General features: G+C 49.4%; 1 protein-coding gene and 1 long non-coding RNA gene across 4 annotated transcripts; both read right to left on the bottom strand.

Annotated features, from left to right (window-relative positions):
* Nucleotides 1-940: 940 nt before the first annotated feature.
* LOC134738629 (TBC1 domain family member 3G-like) lies at nt 941-12,166 on the bottom strand. Of its 3 annotated transcripts, XM_063655434.1 has the most exons (15): nt 11,529-12,166; nt 10,271-10,343; nt 10,028-10,110; nt 8,704-8,743; nt 8,143-8,220; nt 7,583-7,690; nt 7,143-7,252; nt 5,846-5,894; nt 5,200-5,320; nt 4,393-4,487; nt 3,933-3,998; nt 3,370-3,469; nt 2,848-3,000; nt 1,431-1,866; nt 1,119-1,387 (listed from the first exon to the last, which is right to left on the bottom strand). In XM_063655434.1, the coding sequence occupies exons 2-15, from the start codon at nt 10,340-10,342 to the stop codon at nt 1,255-1,257; spliced, it is 1,644 nt and encodes a 547-aa protein (XP_063511504.1). In that variant the 5' UTR covers nt 10,343; nt 11,529-12,166; the 3' UTR covers nt 1,119-1,254. The 3 variants fall into 3 exon arrangements, with proteins under 3 accessions (XP_063511502.1, XP_063511503.1, XP_063511504.1); XM_063655432.1 differs by having other exon boundaries at nt 941-1,866; nt 11,529-12,165; XM_063655433.1 differs by lacking the exon at nt 3,933-3,998 and having other exon boundaries at nt 941-1,866; nt 11,529-12,162.
* Nucleotides 12,167-13,255: 1,089 nt separating this feature from the next.
* Nucleotides 13,256-24,648, bottom strand: LOC134738633 (uncharacterized). Its single transcript, XR_010124510.1, has 3 exons — nt 24,570-24,648; nt 13,995-14,213; nt 13,256-13,338 (listed from the first exon to the last, which is right to left on the bottom strand). It is a non-coding gene; the product is annotated as an uncharacterized LOC134738633 (long non-coding RNA).
* Nucleotides 24,649-25,052: the final 404 nt, after the last annotated feature.

Raw genomic sequence — 25,052 nt, forward strand, 5'->3', positions numbered from 1 at the left:
GTGGTCACTATTCCCTAAGCATTGGATGTGATCCGTCAGTGCTGCAGGCAGGAGATAGAGCTTAGACAGACCCCCTGTGTCCTGTCTTCTTTATCTGCAGCTTACTCATCCTTGCCCGTTTCACATGCACATGCAGAGCAGGTTTTCACTGAGCTTGAACAAAATTCAAGCTAGAGCAGCTGATGGATATTGAGGCCTAGATTCACTATCAAAGTGTTTCTCAAACGGTGCTCTCCAGAACACCATGGAAAACTCATTTACTGCAAAAGTTTGAAAATCCCTGCCCACCGGTCTACCCTTGTGTATGAGCAATCAGCTCTACCATTCAGCCCAGGTGTGTGTTTGCTGGACCATCTGGAGGAAGCTGAAGAGACATGAGCTGAAGGCAGAGGGTGAGTCCAAGGTGGGATCTTCGGACAGGTACAAGAAGTTAGGCAAAAATGGGATAATTCTAGCCTTAATAACCTTAGATAATAGTTCACATTATTATTTAGTTAATAGGATTGTACTCGCGTTACATTTCTCAATTTTTTTTTAAGAGCTAAAGTCTCACTCTGTCACCCAGGCTGGAGTGCAGTGGTGCAATCATGGCTCACTGCTTCCTGGAACTCATGGGCTCCAGCAATCCTCCTGCCTCAGCCTCCTGACTAGGTGGGACTATAGGCACACACCACCATGCCTGGCTAATTTCTTTGACTTTTCTCTAGAGACAGGGTCCGCCTATGCTTCCCAGGCTGGTCTCAGACTTCTAGACTCAAGTGAACCTGAACCTCCCACCTCGACCTCTCAAATTGCCGGGATTACAGGTGTGAGCCACCACACCCGGCCTAAATTCCTTATGTGCCATGGGACTGCAAAACATCATTATTAGGGGCAGCCAGATGGAAGGTGTAAGAGGACACTGTAGTGCCTTTTGAATATTTCTGTCTAAAATCTAAAATCATTCAACAGGAAACATTTATTTTAAAACGTGAAGGTGGTTATCCTTCCATGAGTTTAAAGTACAAAGGCAGGCTCGCGGTGTCATCAGAATTCAGAACGCTGGTCGTGGGGCTGGGGGTGCTGGGAGGGGCTGGGCATGGTTGGCTTTGTGATCTGGGGGCTGGTGTGTTCCATCTCTGAATGTCTCTCGAGCTGTACACTTTCTTAATAAATTTTCATAAGTTTAACAAAAAATAAAACGAGGATGGGAAGCTTGCTTGGGTTGTTAAGCCTTGGGAAATTATCCAGCCATGAGCCCTGGCCCAGATGCTTCTAGAAACCTGGAGGGAACTGAGAACTTTCCAAGTGGAGGCAGCAGAGGCAAGGCCCTGAGGTGGGAGCGCACTGCTGCTCGTCCCTAGCTCTGAAGGGGGTGCCCTGGTTGGATTCAGTGCTGGGTGCACTGCAGGGCCGGGAAGTCCATGCCCACGTTGTGACTCAGTGCAGTGAAAGCCAATCTCACCCCCTCCGCAGGGTGTTCAGCCTGCCAGCAGGTGGCCAGCTGGTCCTCCTGGGATATGTCACGGACCCAGCAGCTCTGTTCGAAATCATAATGGGGGAACCAAGGGCCCCCTACATCCAGGTCCGTTGGGAGGCGGGGCATGGAGTTCCACTGCAGGAATCTCCAGGAACCCTGAGGTCCTCCCTGAGCCAGGGCCGGGCTGGGTACACCCCGAGTGCCCACAGGGTAGTTGTCTTCGCTGACAGCCCCAGCAGGACAGGGTGTGGAAGAACGAGGTGCCCATGGCGGGGAAGCTGACCAAATGGGCCGCTGGAACCGGGCTGGTGGGCCTGGAGGGGCCTGCCTGTCCCCCTTGCAGAGGGTCTTCCCGCCACGTGAAGCCGGCACAGGCCTGGATGCCGAGGACCCTTGCTCGGGTTTGGCTGAAAGGAAAACAGACGCGGTCAGCGTCTCCCGTGAGCCCATGCAGGCCTTTCTGGGCTGGGCCCCACCTGCCTGCATCTCTGTAGTCCTCGGGGTCTCTGTGTGGCCCCCGTGGCCTGACACTGAGGACACGCCTGTAGTCTGCTGATCCCAGAGGGAGGGGTGTGTGCTGCCTGGCGTGGGGAAGCTGTCGTGGCATGGCGGGTGGCTCCTGGGACTGCCCCCAGGATTCAGACTGGCTGGGGGCTTCCTGCCACACACCTTCGTCCCAGGGCTGTTGGGCCTGGGATACGGCCCCCAGTCAGAACTCAGGTGGGAGGGGCCTTGGTTGTCACCCAGCCCCTTGCCACCTCACATGGGGACCCGTCTCTGCAGTGGGTTTTTGGGCCCGGACATGGGACACCCTCTGCCCTCCTGGGCTGCCCAGTCCATGCCAGGACTGACCATTCCCACGTCTGGCTGAACTCTTGGCTCTGGCTCTGGGCCCGGGGTCCCGCCTGTGCCCTCTCCCTGAATGCTGTGGGGGTCAGGGACACTGATTCCCTTGTCTCCCTGGCTCAAGGCTTGTTGTCCTGGCAACCTTGGAGGAGCGTGCACGAGTGAGGGGCCTCTGCTGCTCTCTGAGGCTGTGGGTGCTTGCAGGGAGGGGCGGGGTCTCCCACAAATGGGTCTGGGCTCATCTAGTTACTTTGAGGGCCCTGTGAGGGGGAGAGCAAGACACCGTGGAAAGTGGGAGGGGGCTTGTTGGAGGGTCTTGCCCACATCCCCCTCCTGCGTGCACAGCACGTCCAGTATACAGGCACTGAGCACCTGCCCTGAGGACCGGTGGGTCTCCTGTACTTTCTTAGAGTGCAGGAGGAAGAGGAGGAAGAAAAGGTGAAGAGGAAGGCCCAGGTAGTAGGGTTGCGGGTCCCGGGCACTCCCCTACTATTGACTACCCCAGAGGGTGACATGGGAGGGGACATGGCACTGGAGCCCACCTGGGGGTGGCGGGTCCTCCTGCTTTCTCGTTAGTTTCTTCATAGAGGCCCTAAGATGCTTGAGCACAGTGTCATCATCCCTGGCCCAGGTGTAAACGAACTGGTTCCGAAAACGTGCCCACAGGCCACACCTGGACGACTTCATGAGGCGCTCTAGGGACAGGGTGGATATCAGGCCAGGAGAGTTACCTGGGAATGGTCACAGCTCATACCCCGTGGCCACTTCAGTCTCCCACTGGGTGGTGCCGGATCCTTTTGTGGCCACCCCAGGCATCCAGATATACACAGGAGACTGTGGCTGGGGGCGACCTGGGCAGGGAAGTGCGCACCACACTCTGGACTTTCATCTGGGTCATGTGGGGGATGGACTTGGTGTCACAGTGTCCTGCCCAGCCCCCCTGGCCAGACCTCCCTCTGGGCCAGAACTGAGGATCATGAGGACAGGGTGAGGAAGCTGCCCTCGGGCCAGTCGGGGTCTGACCCCAGGGCTCCCCAGGCCCCACTGGGTGGACATAGACTTACTCTGCTGAACCTTAAAGGCAATGCTTGTCATCGGCATCAACACCTGTTCTCCTTCCAGCAAATAGACGTCCCACAGGCGCAGGGTGAGCCCGAGAGAGATCTGTGGGGACAGCAGGTGTGAAAGAACCTGGTCCTTCCAGGCTGGGGCTGGTGGCTCGAGCTGCGCACACTGGGGCTTCAGTCTCCAGAGTCAGTGACCTTCCCCATGAGGGTCGCCTGAGCCCTCCAGGATGCTGGGTCAGACAAGGTCTTGCAGCTCCTCATGGGGGGCACTCATTTGAGTGGGGATGTGGCTCCTGGAGAGAGGGGCTTGCCCAGGGCTTGAGGCTTCCCTGAGCCCTCTCAAGTCGGGTCCTGGCCCAGCCTGCCCATGAGGCTGGGCCTGAGCCCCAGCCACTGCCCTGGGATGACCCCTCTTGGGCAGAGGGTTTTGCTTGTGTGTCCTTTGGGGACCCGCCTGAGCCTCCTGTGGGCTGGGAGTGAGCCAGACCCCTGGGCTGGGGAAGCAGGGCACTGCAGGGCATGGAGGGTTCCTGAGCCAGGGTCTCCCTATGCCTCCTTACCCCATCAATCAGTGTCCAGATAAGGCAGCCTAACGAGGAACACTGCCCACATAGACCTTCCTTGTCCTGATGGAAGCAACAGAGGTGCTCAGGCCACTGGGCTGCCCTAAAAACCTCCCTCTTCCTAGGCCTCTGAAGACCCTTCCCCTAGTGGAGAACACTGGGTGGTGTCCAGAGCTCCCCACAACACTGTCACCTTCCCACACTCCCAGTGGACACACTGCCCTTTGCCCTGCTCTGCAGTAGCTGGGCCCCCATCCCTGTGCCTCTGTCTCCTCCAGGAGGAAGAGGAGGAGGAAAGGAAACCAACTCCCAGCCCACGGAGAACCCGAAGTCCCAGGTCAGGCCCTGGCTGGGATTCAACCAGTCACCAGCCCCATGAGGGGCTCCAGCTCCCCTGCTCCTACAGCCCCACGGGAGGCAGGGCCTCTGGGAAGAGCTGAGGGGACCACAAACTCACCTGATGCCACATGGTCTTGGGTTGTGACATGGGTACCACATGCTCCTGTTGGTCTTGGAGCCCCTGGACTGTCCCGCCATTTGGGCTGTGAAATCCTGAGAAGCCCCCAGCCCATCATGAAATCAGAGCCTTCCCCCAAGATGTGGGGCCATCAGCTGCAAGAGCTGGGTAGCTGGAGAGGCCCCCAAACCCCAAGGCCTCCCACCCTCCCATCTGGTGACCCCACCATGCGGCCTTTACCCTGGGGAGGTGGGGCGGGAACATTCCCTGGAGCCTGGCTGGAGGTTCTCCTGGAGGCCTCCTGGGCCAGGGTGCAAAAAGGGCAAGCCTGACTTTGAGGCCACGACAGGGTGGCCAGAACTGGGTGGGTGCTGGGCTTCCTGGTCATCTCCTGGAAGTGGGGTCGGGCCAGTGAACGGGATTGGGGAGATGCTGCCACCTGGGCTTGGTCGGCCCATTCGTGGGCACCAATGGCAGCAGGAGCCCGGGCAGCTGGAGGGCAGGAGGACTCTCAGGGAGGGGAGAGTCAGCTGCACCGAATCAGAGCCGGAGGGTGTGGCTCCAGGACACAGAGGGTGGCCACGGGGAGGATGAGATGCCCTCTGCTGATGGGGATGAAAGGCATCTGATTTGGGCTTTGGGGGTCAGCCGTGGACTCCTGTGGGACCCTCAGCAGAGACATCCTAAAGTCTCCCAACAAGCTGGCGACACAAGGAGGGTGCCTTGGCTGAAAGCTGTGATCACCTGGCCAGGGTGGCCATCCCCGGGTCTGGCTGCAGGAGGTCCCCGGGGCAGCTGTTCACTTACCCTGCAGAGAGTGCCTCTCACTGGCCAGCAGCTGCACCAGTGCCCAGAATGCATCCTCCTCAGGCAGGTAAAGGAGGAACAAGGCAGCGATGTTGCTGAGGTCCCTGCAGTAGCCCACCTCCTGCAAGAGCCAGAGTTACCATGGATGGACATCACCTGGGAGGGCTGAGGTCACCTGGGAGGACTCATGTCATTGGAGAGGGCAGAGGTGACTGGAGAGGCTTCCTCTGAAGAAGAGGCTTCCTCAGGATGCAAATTCATTTCACGACAAGAGCCAAGTCCATCAGGCACTTCAGCACCTTGTCCAAAATGTCTGCCGATAGCACCATCCTGTGTGGGATGCTGCCAAGCTCCTGGGCTTTGGGGCAGCCCCAGGAGGAGGGCGTCATTTCTTGTTCTGAGAAGTGGTGGTCAGGCCCAAGTGACAGCAGGAGTCCAGGCCCTGACTCCTTTGTGTCTCAGCTTGACCCCTTGAGACCACTCCCTTGCTTGGAGGTTTATGGCAGTGGTGAGCTGGAGTCCTACCTCCTATATCCTGGTGGGTCACAAATACTAACTTTAAAAGAAGCAACGACACCCCCACCAGACACCCACTCCTGTGAATATGGAAATACGGCCCAGGAACCTCACTGCCAGGAATACTCACCGGGTTATACTGCGAATATGCCAGGAGGATGTAGAATAGTTCCCGCTGCCTAGGAAACAGAGAAAGGGGGCTATGGTTTGGTTTGTGCAGATGCTGTTAGTTTCACTTTGTCTACACAGCCTAACAGCAAATCCTGTTTCAGGTTCAGATGATTCACCAGATAAGCAGTGAGCTCTTCAGGGCCTGAGACTGTTGAAGAAATGTTTCAGTAAAATCCACATCTGTGACATGCAAATAGCTCAGTTGTACAGTGACTTGCCTGATCCTTTTCACTCTGAATGATTTTTTTTTTTCAGTTTGCACACATGCCAGTTCAGTCTGTGGGTGTACAGTTCCTCCACGGTCCTAAACCAATGTGCAGCGTCTCCTGGCCACTGCCGCAGCCCCTCCTGGAGCGAATCCTTCATCCTCCAAGTCTCCAGGGTGGCCCCTATGCACCCAGCCTCTCCCCAATCCATCAGCCCCTGGCCACCCAGACTGCTTCTCAGTCCGTATGGTTTGGCCTTTTCCAGAATGACCTAGGAATGGGAATCCTACTATGGTAGCTTATTGGATCTGGCTTCTTTCCCTTAGCAAAATGCATCTAGGATCCACCCACGTTCGTGCGGGCATCACTGGCTCCTTCCCTTTTCTCACTGGGTCTTCCGTTTGACGGGAGGACCAGCCTTGCTCTCCCCATTCCCGTGTTCAAGGCCGTCCCCGAAGGCTCCCTGTGTGAGTGACGAGCAATCAAGCAGTGAACCTGGCAGGCAGGTTTCATGTGGATGTCAGTTTTCAAATCGGTGGGTTCAATATCTGTGACACTTTGGGGATGCGTGGTTCAAGTCCACTGAGCTTTGTGAGCCACTGCCCAACTGGCTGCCAACGTGGCTGTGCCATGTCATGTTCCCAGCAGACCTGGATGAGAGTTTCCAGGACCCCAAATTCTCCTAGCATTTGGTGCTGTCATTGTTGCCTGGGGGGGCTCATGGGCCCTCTATCCTGCCACTCTCCCATGGGTCCTACCATGGGTCCGCACAGGTCAGGGAGAGCACCTTTCACCATTGTGCATGATTTTCTTTGCTGTCTTCTGTCTCCTCAGGATCCTTCTGGGTTCTGGCCCCACATGTTCCAGTCTGACCCAGGGCTTGGAACCAGGGAGGTGCTCGGTTCATGGTGCCGGCTGCTCCCTGGGCCAGGAGAGCTCTTGGCAGCTCTGTCATCCCTCCTGGGTGACCCTGGCTTCTGCTCCGGGGAAGCCCCCATCCCTCTAGTTCACTCCATCTCCCCTGGGGCCCTGTGGCTCCCGTAGGCTTACTTGGCTCCATATCGATCCCTGAAGAAGATATGCTTCCTTAAAGTCCCGCTTAAGTCCAGGTCAATCTGGTGGATGTGTTCAGATGACCTCTTGCCCTTCTCTTTCATGATCTGCAGGGCAGGGCCAAGAGGAGGAAGCAGACTCAGAACAGATGGAAGACTCCCTGCCCCCAGTGGCAGTCAGCCCACAGTCAGCACTTCGGGAAGAAAGGACAGAAGGAAGGTTTCCTTCTCCAGAAAGCTGCATTTTGGCTTGTTACTGAAGCCAGGGAGGGTCACCACAGCTGAGTTTGTCTGTGGTGACTGTGTAACCATGTGTGCCCAGGGTGTTCATCTGACCTTTGCCCCCAGCCCCCCAGGGTGGTCTTGACGTTCCCTCCAGCTGGAGACCTGGGCCCCTGACACGGCCTGTCATGTTTGTTGTGCTCTGGCTGAGCGTACCTTGTATTTTCTCGGGTTTTTCAACTTGATTTCCTGAATGTTCAGGAGGACTGACCACACCGGGCCCCGGATGTTCATGGGAATTCCCTTGTACACTCGATCTATGAGCTGTGGGCAGAAAACAATCTGGTGTCCCAGGCCACAGGGTGACCCCAGTGGGGACCAGAGCCCGGGGATTCTGGAAATTGTCGGTTTTGGCCCCATGATTCCTCAGTAGAGGTGAAATCAAGTTGGGACAGGGTCTCCCTTCCCAGGACTGAAAGAGTGGATGGACACTCAGAGTCGAAACTCTGATCTGAACCTTTTCCTTCCTTCGGGTCACCAGGGCATCCCTAGCCTTGAGCTCTGGGTTGTCCCAGCCCTAGATTCAGATTCCCTCCCAGCAAGGTGATGCTTGCACGAACAGACAGGAAATCTGGCGACCAGGCCTGCAGTCCTCCGGGCGAGGACAGTGTGCCACCTGCCCTCTGAGAGGCTGACGGTGCCAGGCCACAGCCATGGGTGCCTGTCCCCTGTCTCTGCAGAGAGTGCTTTCGGGGGCCTCTCCCCCCACACATTACTTTTGTACTGTGCTTATATGTCTCCCATTCTCCCAGCATTTTCCTCCACTTGCTCGTCCGTCTCATCTCCCGCCGATTCTGTCAAATGAGGCATGTTGGAGTTAGCGGAGCTGCCAGGCTTCCCAGAGCCGTCCGCGGACGCTGGGTCTTGGGCTCTGGAGCCCTGGTGGGACCCAGCTGGAAGGAGCCAGGGAAGGGCAGACCTCAAGGGCTGAGAGCCTTTGAGCAAATGAGCACCAGTGGGCTGGCTTTGGGACCCCGGGATGTACCATCCTCAGGCCACAGACACACCAGTCTTAGGTCCCAGCCTCTAGGTGGGGTCCTGACACAAGCACGCAGCCACCCCCAAGCCAGGACTGTGGTTCTCCTTTTGAAAATTTTATCAAACTGCCAAAGTTAACAGCAACCTGGGGTCAGGTCCAGCAGGGACTGCTGCCCCTCCCAGTGACAGCGTGTTGCCCTCACCCACCACCGCCCAGGCCGGCTGCTTCCTCTGCCTCACCGACCACCCGACCAGTCCCTACATCCCTGGACCAGCCCCTCCATGCATCAGGCTCTTACCTTCACCTCCTGTGCAGCCAGAGGAGGCAGCTCCGTCTCACTGTAAGGCAACCCAGGCAGAGCTGAGGACCTGCACGGGGCCTGGAGCCACCCCAGCCCGGGAGCAGATCCCTAGAAAGCACTGGCTCTGTCTCTATCCAGCTCAGGGCTCAGCCCAGGAGAAGGCACAGGGAAAAGAGGACAAGGGTCTTCCTGTGGGACTGACTCCCAGGAGGGGCAGGACCTGGGAGAAGAAAGAGTGCAGGGACAGCCCGGCCAGGGTTACTGGGGCCCCTGGCATGGGAGGCGGTCAGGCTGCCCAGTGGGGCTGCCCGCCCTGGACTCCAGGTGGTGCTTTCTGCTAGAGCTGAGAAAGGTTAGCCCTGAGATGGGATGGGGGTCGCCCACGGTGGGCAATCGGTCCCTGACAGGAGTCCCTCAGGGAGTGACCACATCACCCCACCAGGGTCAAGGGAGCCTGCCCTGAGACCTGCCCTGTGTACTCTGGGTGTACCAGGGGCCCATCCCACTTGACAGCCCCAAGGCCCTTGCAGGTTCTGACCTCCCAGCATCCACCTGCCTCTCCCTGAACCCGAGCCACACACCTGCATTTCAGAAGTGGCACGGCTCATCAGCTCCCTCCCACCCTACCTCCCCAGGGATCCTCTGTCTCTCCATGTTATGATCCCGGAGGGATGGGCTCCTGGCTGGGCTCCTCTTACCTGGCCCCAGATCCCTTCCCAGCACCAGACCCAGGGTGTTTAGCCACAAGCCCTGCTGCCTACCGGCCTCACCGTGAGATGCCCAGAATGGAGCCCTGCCCATCTTCTCCCCCATTCTCCTAGGGCTACAGCCTCCATTGTCACCATGTCTTTTCCCCTCATGGGACAGTGAGGGCTGTAGCTCTAGGGGAATGGGGGAGAATAGGGGCAGGTGGGCCCTCAGAGACCTGCTGGACAACAGCCCCGAGGCTGGGCCAGGCGTCCCCTCACCCTGTGGCCGCAACCCTTGGATCTCACTGGGGTTGTGTCCAAGTAGACATTGCAGACCCTCAGGCTGCCCTGCTCCTCTTGTGCTCACTTGCCGACAGAACTGCTGAGAGCCCAGGTGCCTGACCTAGCCCAGTCTCCATTCCCACCGGCTCCCTAGATGGGCCCCGCACCTCTGGCCTAACAACAACCTCGGGCTGGACCTGCAGGGGAGCCAGGGAGGAGTTCTGTCCCTGGAAAGGAGGTTGACCTGACATGGCGATACATGTCCTGTGTCAGAAAGGCCTTTCTAAAAGCAAACCCATCCCTGAGCTGAGACAGGTGCTTTAGGGGTGAGGGGAGTGCAGAGGACTCACTGCAGAATTCCAAGGTGATCAATGTTGCCGTAGATTCCAACAGGCACAGGCCCCTTGTCCTCTGGCAGCTGAGCTCGGTGTCCCTGTAGCCCAGAGTGAGCCTTGCTGAGGGGTCCAAGGTAGGGTGCAAGGGCCTGGGGGCATTGGCCACCCGTCCCTGCCCTGTGCTCCTAGGGAGCCCAGGACCCTTTGACCAGGGCGCACTGGAAGAGGCCTCCCTCCAAGAAGCAGACTGACTTGTACCTTTTCATATTTCATAATGATGTCCTCTCGCTCTTGTGCCCACCAACTGTCCGCGTCCTCTACCGTGTCCATACTGTGAGACAAAATTGTCTAAATGTTACACTGTACCTGACAGCTTCGGAGAACACATGAACCGCTCCCGCCGGGCTCCTAGATGCTGGCTGGCTCTGTAAACCCCATTCCACCACTGCCCCCAGGTAAAATGGGGCCAGACCCAGTGGCCACTGGGATGCTCAGGGCCACAGAGATGCCCCGTTTCCTACAGGGAACAAGATCTCTCCTGACTGCTCGGTTCTACTCCGCTCATCACTTTGGCTACCGTGGCCCTTCAGTCTGAACAGTGAATGCACTTTAGGAATAATGCCTGTTGAGCAGGAGGGTGTTTGGTTTGGGGATGAAAAAGATCTATTGTACTCATGGAAACCACGTCTCTCGCAGAGAGACTGTGGAGTCCACCATTCTGAGCTGTCCCTAGAGGAGGAGGCTTCATTTTCCTGGGTCACTGAGGAAGAACAGTGGGTCCTTGGTCCTGGAGAACACCTGGATGGACCATCCCTCCTGGGAATACTCAGGGCAAAAGGAGGGCGAGGCCTCGAGAGGACCACACAGAGCAAGAAATACCTGGGGAGAACCCTAGTGCCTGGACCCCTTTGAACAGAAGGGAAGATAGTCTCCACTCAGCCAGCCCTCCAGGGCTCCTTCATTTTCCACGGCTGCCCAAGGGCAGCAGGCTCCCCCGGACAAGGGACCATGTGTGTTCAGTGTGGCCCACAGCGACCATCAGGACCCAGCTTAGGGCACAGACGTGTTCTGAGGACCGTCCTGTTCACCCCACCCACAGTGGATCTATACCAGTGGCCCTGCCAGGGCCAGGCTCTGCCCCATCGGGATCGGAAACCTGGGCAGATTTGGGATCTAGGGCAGGGAGGTCACAGGGTTCAGGCCTGAATTCCAGCACAGCACACGGCAGGGCTGAGAGCAAAACTCAGGGTCACGTCTGGATTCCCAGGCCGGTTACTGCCTCCCAGACCCCAGACGTCTCATCTGTCTAATGGGTACATTTGGGAACAGCACCCACTCTACGAAGCCACCATGAGGACGAAAGAGCCAATCGTCTACACGGGCAGTGTAGAACGGGCGCCTGGTGAGTGCTCAGGGATGACCCTCCTCGGTAGCTGCCCCACAGACGCTAACACCGCCCACACCGTCACCACTGTCCCCAAGTCAACCTGGAGGGAAGAGAGCAGGTCACACTCACCTGATTCTGATGAATCAGCTGGCCTGGGTTATGCCTCTCAAGGGAGAAAACCTTTGAGTCCACAGAGCTGCTCACAGATACCACCGCCTGTGTGTAACTGCTGTAGAACACTGAGGCAGGCCAGAGAGCGGATAGGTGCTAAGCACCAGTGACATTCTGAGGTCATGGCACGCATCACAATGGGGCCTTGCCCGGGTCAGCAGGGCCCATAGTCAGGGTCCTCCACGGCCTGAGGCGTCAACATGCCTGCCTGCGATGTGTTTGTGCACGTGCGTGCACACGTGTATGTGGGTAAACACGTCTGTACACGTGTGTGTTGCTTCTCTGGCCAGGCCCGGCTGCCCCACTCATGTGTGCACCCAGTTCCTCATCACTGTCACCCCCGAGGCCCAGGGCCAGCATCAGAGCATCCATGGGTGCTCCCTAACTTCAGCCCTCCCTGCCCAGGGTGGTCCTGGGATACACATAGGGGTGGAGGGAAGTGACTGCTGCTGTTGGATCTCAGAATACAAAAGCTAATACTATTACCTACTGGTCTTTTTAGTGTCTCTAATGGTATCACTTCTTCATTTGTGATATTTTAACTGGGTATTTCTCTCCATGACCCTTGGATAGTCTAGCTAGAGGATCCTGTGGGGGAAGTGCCGGGCACACACTAGGGGCTCACTCTTCTAGACATGTTATCTAAAACCTGGTTCAGCTGTCCTTCCACGCAGGGCCTAGGGGAGGCTAAATTCCAGGGTCCAGAAAGAGCTTGGGATAAAATGAAACTTCAAGGGGACGGCTTTGACCTGGGCTGAGTCTGCCTTTGCCATCCAACTGGAGTCTCAAGTCCTGTGTTAGTTTCCTAGGGCTGTTTTACAGTACCACAGACCGGGCACCTTTAACAACAGAATGTTACTGTCTCACAGTACTGGAGGCCATGGGTCCAAGATCAAGGTGTCATCACGGTGAGTATTCCTTTTCCACTGGACTGTTGATACATTCTTAGAAGGTTTTTGGTTGCTGTTCATGTTAATTTCTCTTCCTTTCTGCAATTGTTCTCTTTCAGTACTCCCTGATGTTTTTCTTCTTGAAGATGTAGCTAGTTAATTTTGTATTTTAAAATTCTTCCCCTCACCCCAAGAACTTCTGCCTTTATAATTGGCTCCCTCTTCATATTTATTTTATACAAGATATGTGGCTGATTACATTGTTTCTGTCTGTACAGATGGAGAGTTAAGGAATAAAGAGGACAGACAGACTAGATTACCTCAAACACTGAAATGCTATGATTTGTCCGAAGTCATACACGCATTATCTGACCAGACGTATGTGCTTTTTCTCTAGAAGCATTTTGTCATTTGGAATCAGATAGGTCTTCTGAATCTACCTTAATGAAATTGACAACTTTCAGAGGTTTTCAGTGGTGAAGAGAAACTTGGACAAGGAGATAACTTCCACGAAGAGAAAAAGCCTCATCTCTTCTGGATTCCTTTAATGCCAGTGGTCGTCACCAGGGGCAGATTAGCCACCTTTTCCCCAGGCTGGGACCTCCACCTTCTCCTCTACAGGTGTATCACCTTAGAAATCTTCTGCATCTCACTGTCACCCAACACATTTTCTCCTTCCAAGCCTCTGCAGTCTCATGAGTTTGTCTGTATTTTTCTTCTCATAACCTACCTTGTTACCCTAGCCAGCCTGGATCTCATAGGAGATTAACAGAAATACTCCCAACATTGGGCCTTTCCTGTGCCCCCGTCTTCCTGCTGTATCCTGGCAAAATGCCAGCCCAATCCACAATCTGTTGTTCTACTTCTGTATCTGAGGGCTAAAGAAAAAGCACCTAGTCATACAGATTAACCCTGTTTTAAAGTAACTATTATGTATTTTCAACCTCATCTGAGTACTCAGCCTTGCCTGATGCCTTTTGCTCACCCAGCCCTGTTTAGTTCTCTCATTCTCTTCAACATCTTTAGCAAATCTTCTCCTTCCCCCTTCCCCATCTTGACCTTCTTGTCTCTTCACCTGATACAGAGGTTCTTAGCTCCTACTTCATCGAGAATTTATGGTTTTGCTCTCTTCTATAAATTGACCTATAGGAGTATCCCTCTTTACCCGTTTCCTATGGTTTTCAGGGGATGGAATATTTGTCCTGAGAAGGCCAATACATCCGTGGGACAGGTGTCTCTATCCCCATTTGCTACATAAGTATTCGACTTCAGCCATCCGGTACACTGGCTCTGTCTCTGGTTTCACCTGCTGTCTCTGTGTCAGCACTCATTTCCACTTTAGCCCATTGACTTCTTCCCTCACAACATTACTGAACTTGTCAATAGGCACATCAGTGATCTCCTGCATGCCAAGTCTCATGGACATTTTTCTTCATGTTGTTTGACTGCTGCTCTGCCTGACTGGATATTATAATCTCCTGTCCTTGAAACCGTAGGCTACTGTAGCACTACACTTTACTGGTTCTCCACTTACCTTCGTTACATCTCTTTTGTTTTCTTTTTTCCCGGATCCCTCCAGATGTGGCCTAGGAATCCTTTTAAACACAGTGCTCCAGGCAGAAATTAGTTGGAGGTAGTTCACAAGATGCAATTTATTTGCCATCCACCCTTGCATTTCAGCTCCATTATTTGTCCTTGCCATGCGTATCTATAAAAACACTTTCTCCTTCCCAGAGATGGCAGCTAACAAGACCTAGCAAAGAGAAATGGGAATTTTCATTCACAATTTCATAGGGAAAGCAATTGGCAAGATTATTTTACTGCCAAGGGTAATAAAATTAATGAGAGAGTTGAAGAAAGAGGCACGAATTCTGAAACTGTCTAGAACCATCTAAGAGGTAAAGCTGAGGAGTTTTATCCATATTTGTAGGCTGTGATTATTTTCATAGAAGTACTCTCTGATTTATGGGTATGTCACTGATTACCACCAGAATTGCAGATTGGGCACATTAAGCACATCAGCGTAAAAATCCTTGACATTTTGGCCAGGTGCGGTGGCTCACGCCTGTATTCTCCGCATTTGGGGATGCCGAGGTGGGCGGATCACAAGGTCAAGGGTGCGAGATCAGCCTGACCAACATGGTGAAACCCCGTCCCTACTAAAAATACAAAAGTTGGCCAGGTGTGGTGGCATGTGCCTGCAATCCCAGCTACTCGGGAGGCCGAGGCAGGAAAATCGCTTGAACCCGGGAGGTAGAGGTTGCAGTGAGCCAAGATCTCACTGCTGCACTCCAGCCTGGGCAACAGAGGGAGACTGTCTCAAAAATAAAATAAATCAAAAAAATCCTTGACATTTTAAAAATACCTCTGGCAGGGTTTCAGTGTAGTCGTGATATTGAAAATATTACCATGATTTGTCAGTTTCTTAAGTATAATTTTGTTTAGTCACATGTATGATAAGAACATACAGACTTCTTGCTGGGGGCATTGGCTCATGCCTGTAATGCCTATAATCCCCACTACTCAGGAGGCTGAGTCGGGAGGATTGCTTGAGGTCAGGACTTTGAGAGTAGCCTGGACAATAGAGCAAGACTCTGTCTCTTACAGAAAACATAATCATAAATAGATTTCTTGGTTTGTGGGGTTAACTTTTTAAATTTTCCTCTCATTAATTTGCCACATTTTTTTAAAATTTTTTGAGATGGAATCTCACTGTGTCACCCAGGCTGGAGTGCAGTGGCACAATCTTGGCTCACTGCAATCTCTGCCTCTCAGCTTCAAGTGATTCTCCTGCCTCAGCCTCCCGAGTAGCTGGGACTACAGGTGTGTGTCACCACGCTCGACTAATTTTTTGTATTTTTTTAGTAGAGGTGGGGTCTCACCGTGCTAGCCAGGATGGTCTCGATTTCCTGACCTCGTGATCTGCCTCCTCGGCCTCCCAAAGTGCTGGGATTACAGGCATCAGCCACCATGCCTGGTCTAATTTACCACTTTTATCTGACTAAGATACCTTAACTTTATTTATTCCTTGGATTGGTAATATAGTGAAATGATTAGGGCAGGGTTTTGAAACCAGAGAGATCTGGGTTCAAATCCTGGTGTTGGCTGTAGATGTTGGGGGCAATGGCCTTAAATCCTCTGACTTTCCAGTGATTTTCCAATGGGTAAAATAACCCTTACATTGTGGAATGTTGCAAAGATTAGAGAGGATGCATATAAAATGTTTACCTATTACAGTGCTTGATATGTAGAAGATGAATTCTAAAATTACACCAACCCATTTTGCCCATTGCGGCTTTAGAATAGAAAAGTATACTCATACATTAGAATTGTGCACCTAGAGCTAAGTGACTCCAGCCCTGTGAAACCCTTCGATGCCAAAATGGCGTGTAGGACTAGATAGATGAATGTCACCTGACCATGACTGTCTATTAAAACTCACTGTGTTGGGCCGGGCGTGGTTGCTCACACCTGTAATCCCAGCACTTTGGGAGGCCGAGGTGGGTGGATCACGAGGTCAGGAGATGGAGACCATCCTGGCTAACACGGTGAAACTCCGTCTTTACTAAAAATACAAAAAATTAGGCGGGCGTGGTGGCGGGCGCCTGTAGTCCCAGCTACTAGGGAGGCTGAGGCAAGAGAATGGCGTGAACCCGGGAGGCGCAGCTTGCAGTGAGCCGAGACCGCGCCACCACACTCCAGCCTGGGCGACAGAGCGAGACTCGTTAAAAAAAAAACAAAAAACAGAAAAAACCAACCAAACAAAAAAACCACCTCACTGTATTTTATTATTATTATTTTGGAGATGGAGTCTTGCTCCGTCGCCCAGGCTGGAGTGCAGTGGGGTGCAATCTTGGCTCACTGCAACCTCTCCCTCCCAGGTTCAAGGGGTTCTCCTGCCTCAACCTCCCGAGTAGCTAGGATTACAGGCACCTGCCACCACGCCCAGCTAATTTTTTGTATTTTTAGTAGAAATGGGGTTTTCCCATGTTGACCAGCCTGGTCTCCAACTCCTGACCTCAGGTGAACCACCCGCCTCGACCTCCCAGAATGCTGGGATTGCAGGCATGAGCTACCGGGCCTGGCCAGATCTGAAATACGTTTGATGCCAGGGTAGCCTTAGTGGAGTGAAACTCTTATTAACAATGACAGTATTTGAAAAATATGAGAGATACTATCATCAGAACGGAATGACCTTTCTCAGGAATGGTTTTATCCTAATTAAGTAATGATCAGAGTCAGGTGAGGTGGCTCCCACCTGTTATCCCAGCACTTGGGGAGGCTGAGGTGGGCGGATCACTTGAGGTCAGTAGTTCAAAACCAGGCTGGCCAACATAGTGAAACACCGTCTCTACTAAAAAAACAAAAAAGTACCGGGTATGGTGGGCCGTGCCTGTAATTCCAGCTACTTGGGAGGCTGAGGCAGGAGAATTGCTTGAACCCCGGAGGCAGAGGTTGCAGTGAGCCAAGGTCGTGCCACTGCACTATAGTCTGGGTGAGAGCAAGACTCCGTATCAAAAAAAAAAAAAAAAATCCAATTATAACATCTGTGAATGGAATAATTTGTAGACTCTTGGCATTCAAGAATTTGATGTTAGCTTTCTCGACTATTTATGAACAGTAAATGTTCATGATGCGGACGTTCTGTTGAGATGGACACTTGAACGCTGTGTGCGGTGGAGGCGAGGTTGAGGACGTCGCTTGGCGGATGAGTAAGCCTCACCCATCTGGACAGCAGCATTTACACTTCAACTTTACTTTTAACTTCATATTTGCTGCTCGTTGTTATTTACGTGGTAACTAGCATGAATGATTCACTTACACACATACGTATTCTTTGTCTCTTTGTGAAATATTACACCAAGGAGAAAACACCATAGTCCCCAGACACAGTGCTCTTCAGTGCAAACGTGGGAAGTTTACGGAAGAAGCTCTCTGTCAGTGACAGCCGTAAACTTTGGAATATGCAAAGATCTTGAAGTATATCTCTCACTTATACCAGGGATTTTTGTACAGTAGAGAATTGAAATTTGAGCTTATGAGAGCTGGTAGCATTGGATTTTTTTGCTTTTTGTCTATCAATCCATTCATGGGTTTTTTTTGTTTTTTTTTATTTTTTTGAGATGGAGTCTGGCTCTGTCGCCCAGGCTGGAGTGCAGTGGCCCGATCTGGCTCACTGCAAGCTCCACCTCCCGGGTTCACGCCATTCTCCTGCCTCAGCCTCAGGAGTAGATGGGATTACAGGCGCCTGCCACCACACCCCGATAATTTTTTGTATTTTTATTAGAGACGGGGCTTCACCGTGTTAGGCAGGATGGTCTCAATCTACAGACCCAGTGATCTGCCCGCCTGGGCCTCCCAAAGTGCTGGGATTACAGGTGTGAGCCACCGCCCCTGGCCACCATTCATGGGGTATTTTAAGATTTCATGTCAAAGCTCCGTTTGTCTCAGATGGTACAATTGTCTGCCATGTTGAAATAGGTGGTAACGCAAATTAATATTACCCCAAAACAAGACTTTGTTTATTTTTTATTTTGAAAATTTTTTTAAATTATACTTTAAGTTCTGGGATACATGTGCAGAACGTGCAGGTTTGTTACATGGGTATACGTGTGCCATGGTGGTTTGCTGCACCTATCGACCTGTCGTGTAGGTTTTAAGCCCCGCGTGCATTAAGTATGTGTCCTAATGTTATCCCTCCCCTTGCCCACCATCCCCTGACAGGCTCTGGTGTGTGATGTTCCCCTCCCTGTGCCCATGTGTTCTCATTGTTCAACTCCCACTTATGAGTGAGAACGTGTGGTGTTTGGTTTTCTGTTCCTGTGTTGGTTTGCTGAGATGATGGTTTCCAGCTTCATCCATGTCCCTGAAAATGACATGAACTCATTCTTTTTTCTGGCTCCATAGTATTCCATGGTGTATATGTGCCACATTTTCTTTATGCAGTCTATGCTTGATGGGCATTTGGGTTGGTTCCAAGTCTTTGCTATTGTAAATAGTGCTGCAATAAACATATGTGTGCATGTGTCTTTATAGTAGAATGATTTACAATCCTTTGGGTATATAGCCAGTAATGGGATTGCTGGGTCCAATGGTATTTCTGGTTCTAAATGTCTTAAAATATCCTCTAAAGTAGATTTCAAAATACAACATACATGAGTCTGCAGGACACCTGCTCACAGAAGGCATCTGTAATTTATAGGAAGATGATGCTGACACTAGCTTAACCATGCATTTAGCACACCTCAGTTACAGTGAAAATCCAATTTTGTGCAAAAAGTGGGAAATAAATGGAGGCGTGTTTGCTTTATGAGACTTTATTTGATTTTTGTACATAGAAAATTGTTTTATTACATGTAAAATATAATTTAAATTGGTCACTGTGAGGAATCACCACACTGTCTTCCATAATGACGGAACTAATTTACACTCCCACCAATGGTGTAAAAGCGTGCCTGTATCTCCACATCCTTTCCAGCATCTGTTGTTTCCTGACTTTTTAATGATCACCATTCTAACTGGCATGAGATGGTATCTAATTGTGGTTTTGATTTGCATGTCTCTAATGAGCAGTGATGGTGAGCTTTTTTTCATATATTTGTTGGCCACATAAGTATCTTCTTTTGAGAAATGTCTGTTCATACCCTTCACCCTCTTTTTGATGGAGTTGTTTTTTTTCCTTATAAATTTGTTTAAATTCCTTGTAGATCCTGGATATTAGACCTTTCTCAGATGGATAGATTGCAAACATTTTCTCCCATTCTCTAGGTTGCCTGTTCTCTCTGATGATATATATATATTTTTTTGCTGTGCAGAAGCTCTTTAAGTGTTTATTTTAATATTTAATTTTTTAATATTTGTGTAATAGTGTCCAGTTTTACCAAGGATCTACATAGGAGCTTTTATGCAGAACTCATTGTTCTTCACTAAGAGCTTGTTAGTCCAGTAGTAAAATCAAATCCATCTTCAGCTGCTATGTGGCTTTGTTAAACAGTTAAACTTGAGTTGGAGATGCTCTGCCGTAGGGAGGAATTTTCGCTCCCCAGATGTGTTTGTATATAATATAATGTATTTTTCCCCTTTCCCCTGTGGAAACTTTGTGGAAAGATTATTTCAGTGTCAACCCTGATTGATATTTTAGTAATCGAACAAGTGCCTGTTACTCCTTTATTCATTCATTTATCAAGTGCTTAATGGGTGTCTTCTGGGTGCCAGACACTGCATTAGACTCTGGGGAATCAAAGATGAATCACACTTAGTCTCTACCCCCTGGGAATTTATTCTGGTTAGAGAAATTGTAAACACATAATCATGATCCTATGGGATATTTTTAAAGTATGAAATGAGATAATGTGTGTGAAAAAGCTTTGTAAGCTTTACACATTTAAGATTTTTTCTCCAGTGCATAGCATGATGCCTGACATATTTTAACTGCTCATTACACTCTTGAATGAACTGGTGAAGAGCCAAGAGTTATGAGAACATAATACTAGAGTGTAGATGGATTAGTTCTGCCTGGATAGACAGGAGGGACGCGGAGGCTTCCAAGAATGTAACTTTTGAACTGGACTTGGAAATGTAAGTTGTTTATGTTAAGAATCGAGAAAGGAGGTTCTGGGGGGGCAGCTATCAGTCGTTAAAGTGCCTAGATTTAGATGAACCGCGTATCTACAGGCTTATGCAGTTTACAAGATGCTTTTGTTTACAGTATCTCTTTTGAGCCTTATGACAGGTCCATGAAGTGAGTTCATACAACCAAGAGAAGCTTTGAATAGATCCTGGGTTCTAGGGTGTAAGAGACAGCATCTGGCCAGTTTATTCTTTACAGTTTCACGAATGTTATGATTGCCAATATTATTGTATTTCTATTATTATATTTGTGAAAGCATGGTTTTCTGAGTTACAAGTATATGAAAGACAGATGTATACATGTAATAAAATGTATAGTTTTCTTTTTTTCTTTTTCTTTTTCTTTTTCTTTTTTTTTTTTGAGACAGAGTCTCGCTGGGTCCCAGGCTGGAGTGCAGTGGTGCGATCTCAGCTCACTGCAATCTCTGCCTCCGAGGTTCAAGCAACTTTCCTGCCTTAGCCTCTCAAGGAGCTGGGATTACAGGTGCCTGCCACCATGCCTGGTTAATTTTTGTATTTTTGTTAAAGACAAGGTTTTGCCATGTTGGCCAGGCTGGTCTCAAACTCCTGACCACAAGTGATCCTCCTGCCTCAGCCTCCCAAAGTATTAGGACTACTGGTGTGAGCCACTGTGCCCAGCACATCTTGGCACCCTTTTCAAAACTCACCTGGCCACTGACATGAGGGTTTGTTTCTGGGCCCTCTATTCCACCCCATTGATCTCGATGTCTGTCCTTATGCCAGTATCACAGCTTTCGGTTTTTCTTTTCCTTTTTTTTTTTTTGAAACAGAGTCTCACTCTGTCACCCAGGCTGGAATGCAGTGGTGTGATCTTGGCTCACTACAACCCCTGCCTCCTGGGTTCAAGTGACTCTCCTGCCTCAGCCTCCTGAGTAGCTGGAATTACAGGTACATGCCACCATGCCCAGCTATTTTGTATTTGTAGTAGAGATGGAGTTTCACCATGTTGGCCAGGCTGGTCTCGAACTCCTGACCTCAAGAGATCCACCCATCTTGGCCGCCCAAAGTGCTGGGATTACAGGTGTGAGCCACTGCACCTGGCCTGTTTTTTTTTTTTTTTTTTTTTTTTTTTTTTTTTTTGAGACAGAAGTCTCACTCTGTTGCCCAGGCTGGGGTGCAGTGGCATGATCTCAGCTCACTGCAAGCTCTGCCTCCCGGGTTCACGCCATTCTCCTGCCTCAGCCTCCCGAGTAGCTGGGACTACAGGTGCCTGCCACCACGCCTGGCTAATTTTTTTGTATTTTTAGTAGAGATGGGGTTTCACTGTGTTAGCCAGGATGGTCTCGATCTCCTGACCTCGTGATCCACCTGCCTTGGCCTCCCAAAGTGCTGGGATTACAGGCATGAGCCACCATGCCCGGCCAAGTTCTCCAACTCTTTTCTTCTTTTTCACAATTGTTTTGATTATTCAGGGAGGGTGACTTGAAATTCCCTATGAGGTTTAGAACAAGTTTTCTATTTCAGAAAGAAAATCAGACATGCCATTGGAATGTTCAGAAGGATTACATCGAATCTGTAGATTGCTTTGGATAGTCTTGACATCATAACAATATTAAGTCCTCCTTCATAAACATAGGATGTCTTTCATTTATTTATGTCTTCTTTAATTACTTTCAGCAAGGTTTTATCATTTTCAGTGTATGAGTCTTTCACCTTCTTGGATAAACTTATTCTAAAGTGCCTTATTCTTTTTGATGCTACTATAATGCTATTCTTTTCTCTGGAATGTTTATTGCTATTGTATATAAATGCAACTGATTTTTGCGTGTTGATTTTGAATCTTGTAACTTTGCTGGATTGGTTTATTTGCTCTAACAATTTTTTGTAGAATCCTTATGGTTCTTTACACAGAAAATCAATAGGCAAACAGAGATAATTTTTCTTCTTGGCCAGGTGCAGTGGCTCATCCCTATAATCCCAGCACTTTGGGAGGTGAAGTCAAGCTGATAGCTTCAGTCCAGGAGTTCGAGACCAGCCTGGCCAACATAGTGAAACCCCATCTACTAAAAATACACACACACACAAAAATCAGCCAGGTGAGTTGGCACGCACCTGTAGTACCAGCTACTTGGGAGGCTGAGGCAGAAGAATCGCTTGAACCCAGGAGGCAGAGGTTGCAGTGAGCTGAGATCGCACCACTGCACTCCAGCCTGGGAGACAGAGTGAGACTCCATCTCAAAAAGAAAAAAAAAAAAGCAATATCAACAAAGCAAAATGACAGCCTACCAAACAGGAGAAAATACTCACAAAGAGATTACTATCTGGAATAGATAAAGAACTCCAAACACTCAAACTAAAAAACAAATTCAAAAATGGGCAAAAAGGCCAGGTGCAGTGGCTCATGCCTGTAGTCCCAGCATTTTGGGAGGCTGAGGCAGGAGGATCACTTTGGGCCAGGAGTTCAAGACCAGCCTAGACAACATAGTGAGACCCTGCCTCTACAAAAAAAATTTAAAAATGTGCCAGGCATGGTGGCACGAGCCTCTAGTGCCAGCTACTTGGGAGGCTCAGGCAGGAGAATCACCTGTGTCCAGGAAGTTGAGGCTGCAGTGAGCTATGATTGCACCACTGCAGGGACAGAATAAGATCCCGTGTCTTAAAAAAAGTAATTATCTGTTCCACTTCCACTCCCAGGTGGAATTGAAACAAGAACTCAAGCAAATAGTGCACCAATGTTCATAGCAGCATTAGTCACACAATAGGAAAAGGTGAAAAGAAACTCACTGTCCATCAAAAGTTCAATGGCTAAATGATGTGTGAAAAATACATAAAATGGATTATTATTCAGTCATAAAAAGGACTGAAGCTCTGATCCACGCTTAATATTAATGAAACATTGAAAGCATTATGCTAACTGAAATAAAGACAGCTACAAGGCACAAATATTATATGATCCCACTTCTACGAGGTATCTAAAATGGGCCAATTCATAGGGACAAAGTAAAATAGAGGTTACTGGCAGCTGGGGAGGGGGAAATGAAGAGTTATTGTTTAATGGCTATAGTTTGTTTTGTGTGAGTGAAGAAAAAGTTTTCACATAGTGGTGGTGATTACACAACACTGTTGATGTACTTGGGGCCACTGAACTGCACATTTCAAAATGGCTATAATGATCAATTGTATGTATATTTTGTCACAACTTTTTAAAAGTAAAATGTTATGTACATATAAATATTCCTTAAATTTGTATCTACATTATCAAAAACTGGGAACAAGCTGAAGTATAAAAGGGGGAACAATTTAACACATATCAGTAAGAATGAAACTTGTTTATGCTAAAACAGAAAATATAAAATGATGTTTGCTAGGAGAATAACTATTAAAAACATGCCCCCAAAGACTGAACACTAATATACAAAAATTAAGATAATTCTATTATAATTTTCTCTCATTTCCTTCCTCTAGTTATATTAACATGTTAGATTTCTTTTCAGTCTACTAACAACAACCATATGCCACATCAAAAGAATTATCCTGACTGCTGTGCTACTGGGTTGAGATAGGTCTGTTTTAATACAAAGCAGCTTCAACTAAGAGCCGTAAGAATTACTACGCAGCCAAGCCTACAAAGGCAGTCCCAAGAAACAAGATGGAACACTCAAATAGCTATCCTTCACTTTCACACTGACAGCTTGTGTTCTTCCCCACAGCTTACCTGCAGGCAGGGTCAGGGAAATTCAGAATTTCACAGGAGAATATGGAAAAATGGAGAGCAAGACATAAGTGAATGGGATGCACTGGTGAAATTTCTCTTACTGCAATATCACTAGCAGCTTTGTAAGCCACCAGGCTGTTCTCTGCTGCCTCCTTCCTGTCATTTCCTGTGGCAAATTCTGCCAGATACCTGTGGTAGTCCCCTTTCCTAGATTTAAACCAGGAACAATGAGTTTTAAAGTAAAATAGCTAAAATTGTTCTATATAATATAAAATATGTGACAAAAATATATGTAACAATTAACAAGTGTACTTCAATAATTTTAAACACTCTCAAGAATATTTGGCTTCATTTCATTTTTTTCTTAGACATTTCATACTATTTTCCTTATTAAATATAATCAAAAATCCCACAGAAATTAACTGAGGAGCCTCTAAATATCAACAAAACTATCGCTTGATAGACTGGAATTAAACAAGCAAGTGGTTCCAAGAAATGGCACAAGGGTATTAATCATAAAATAAAATTTCTACATGAAACATTCAGCCAGCACAGTGCAATGTGTGGCTGTTTGGGGGAGGGGAATGAGAGAGGTCCCATGAAAGCAAAGCAATATAAATAAGTAAAGCAAAAGCTAATGCATTTTTATAATAGCCTGACCATCTTTTTATTCCAAAATCAACTATCCATCTAACATTAAACAATTATTCGTAAATAAAAGTTGGAAACCTACATAGAAGAAAGTCATGATTCTAAAAAGGCCAACTTTTAATGTTACATTTTCCTTTCTAGTATAGAACCTACATTTCATAATAGAAAACCTTGGACTTGCCAGTGGTAGCTGCTGGAATGAGGTGTTTGTCCAGTGCATCCAGAACGTCGCCACGGATTAACTTTAGCTCAGTCTCAACCTGAAAAAATAAAAATAAATTTTAAAAAATCAGACTGTTTCAGTCTAGAAATTCTGTAAATTTATTACACATTCTATTTACCTCTGGTTTTGAGGAAGAGAACTTAGTATTAAAGAGAATTCGTATCCCTCTCCAAACTCCCTTCTTCCCTTTTGACACAAAGGCAGAGAAAAGCTGCCTCTCAGTTATCAAAAGTATCTTTTGCTTTCTGCTAAGTGCTACACACACACCACCCCCTACCCCAACACCCCCTCACAATCCAACTACAAAATCAGCAATGACTGAAACTGAACACTGATGCTACTTGGTAAACGCTGGTCAATTACATGAATCTTTCACAAGGTAGCAACTATTGTGTCCATTTACTTGGGAAAGC

The sequence above is a fragment of the Pongo pygmaeus genome, chromosome 19, assembly GCF_028885625.2.
Source record: "Pongo pygmaeus isolate AG05252 chromosome 19, NHGRI_mPonPyg2-v2.0_pri, whole genome shotgun sequence".
NCBI classification, from domain to species: Eukaryota; Metazoa; Chordata; class Mammalia; order Primates; family Hominidae; genus Pongo; species Pongo pygmaeus.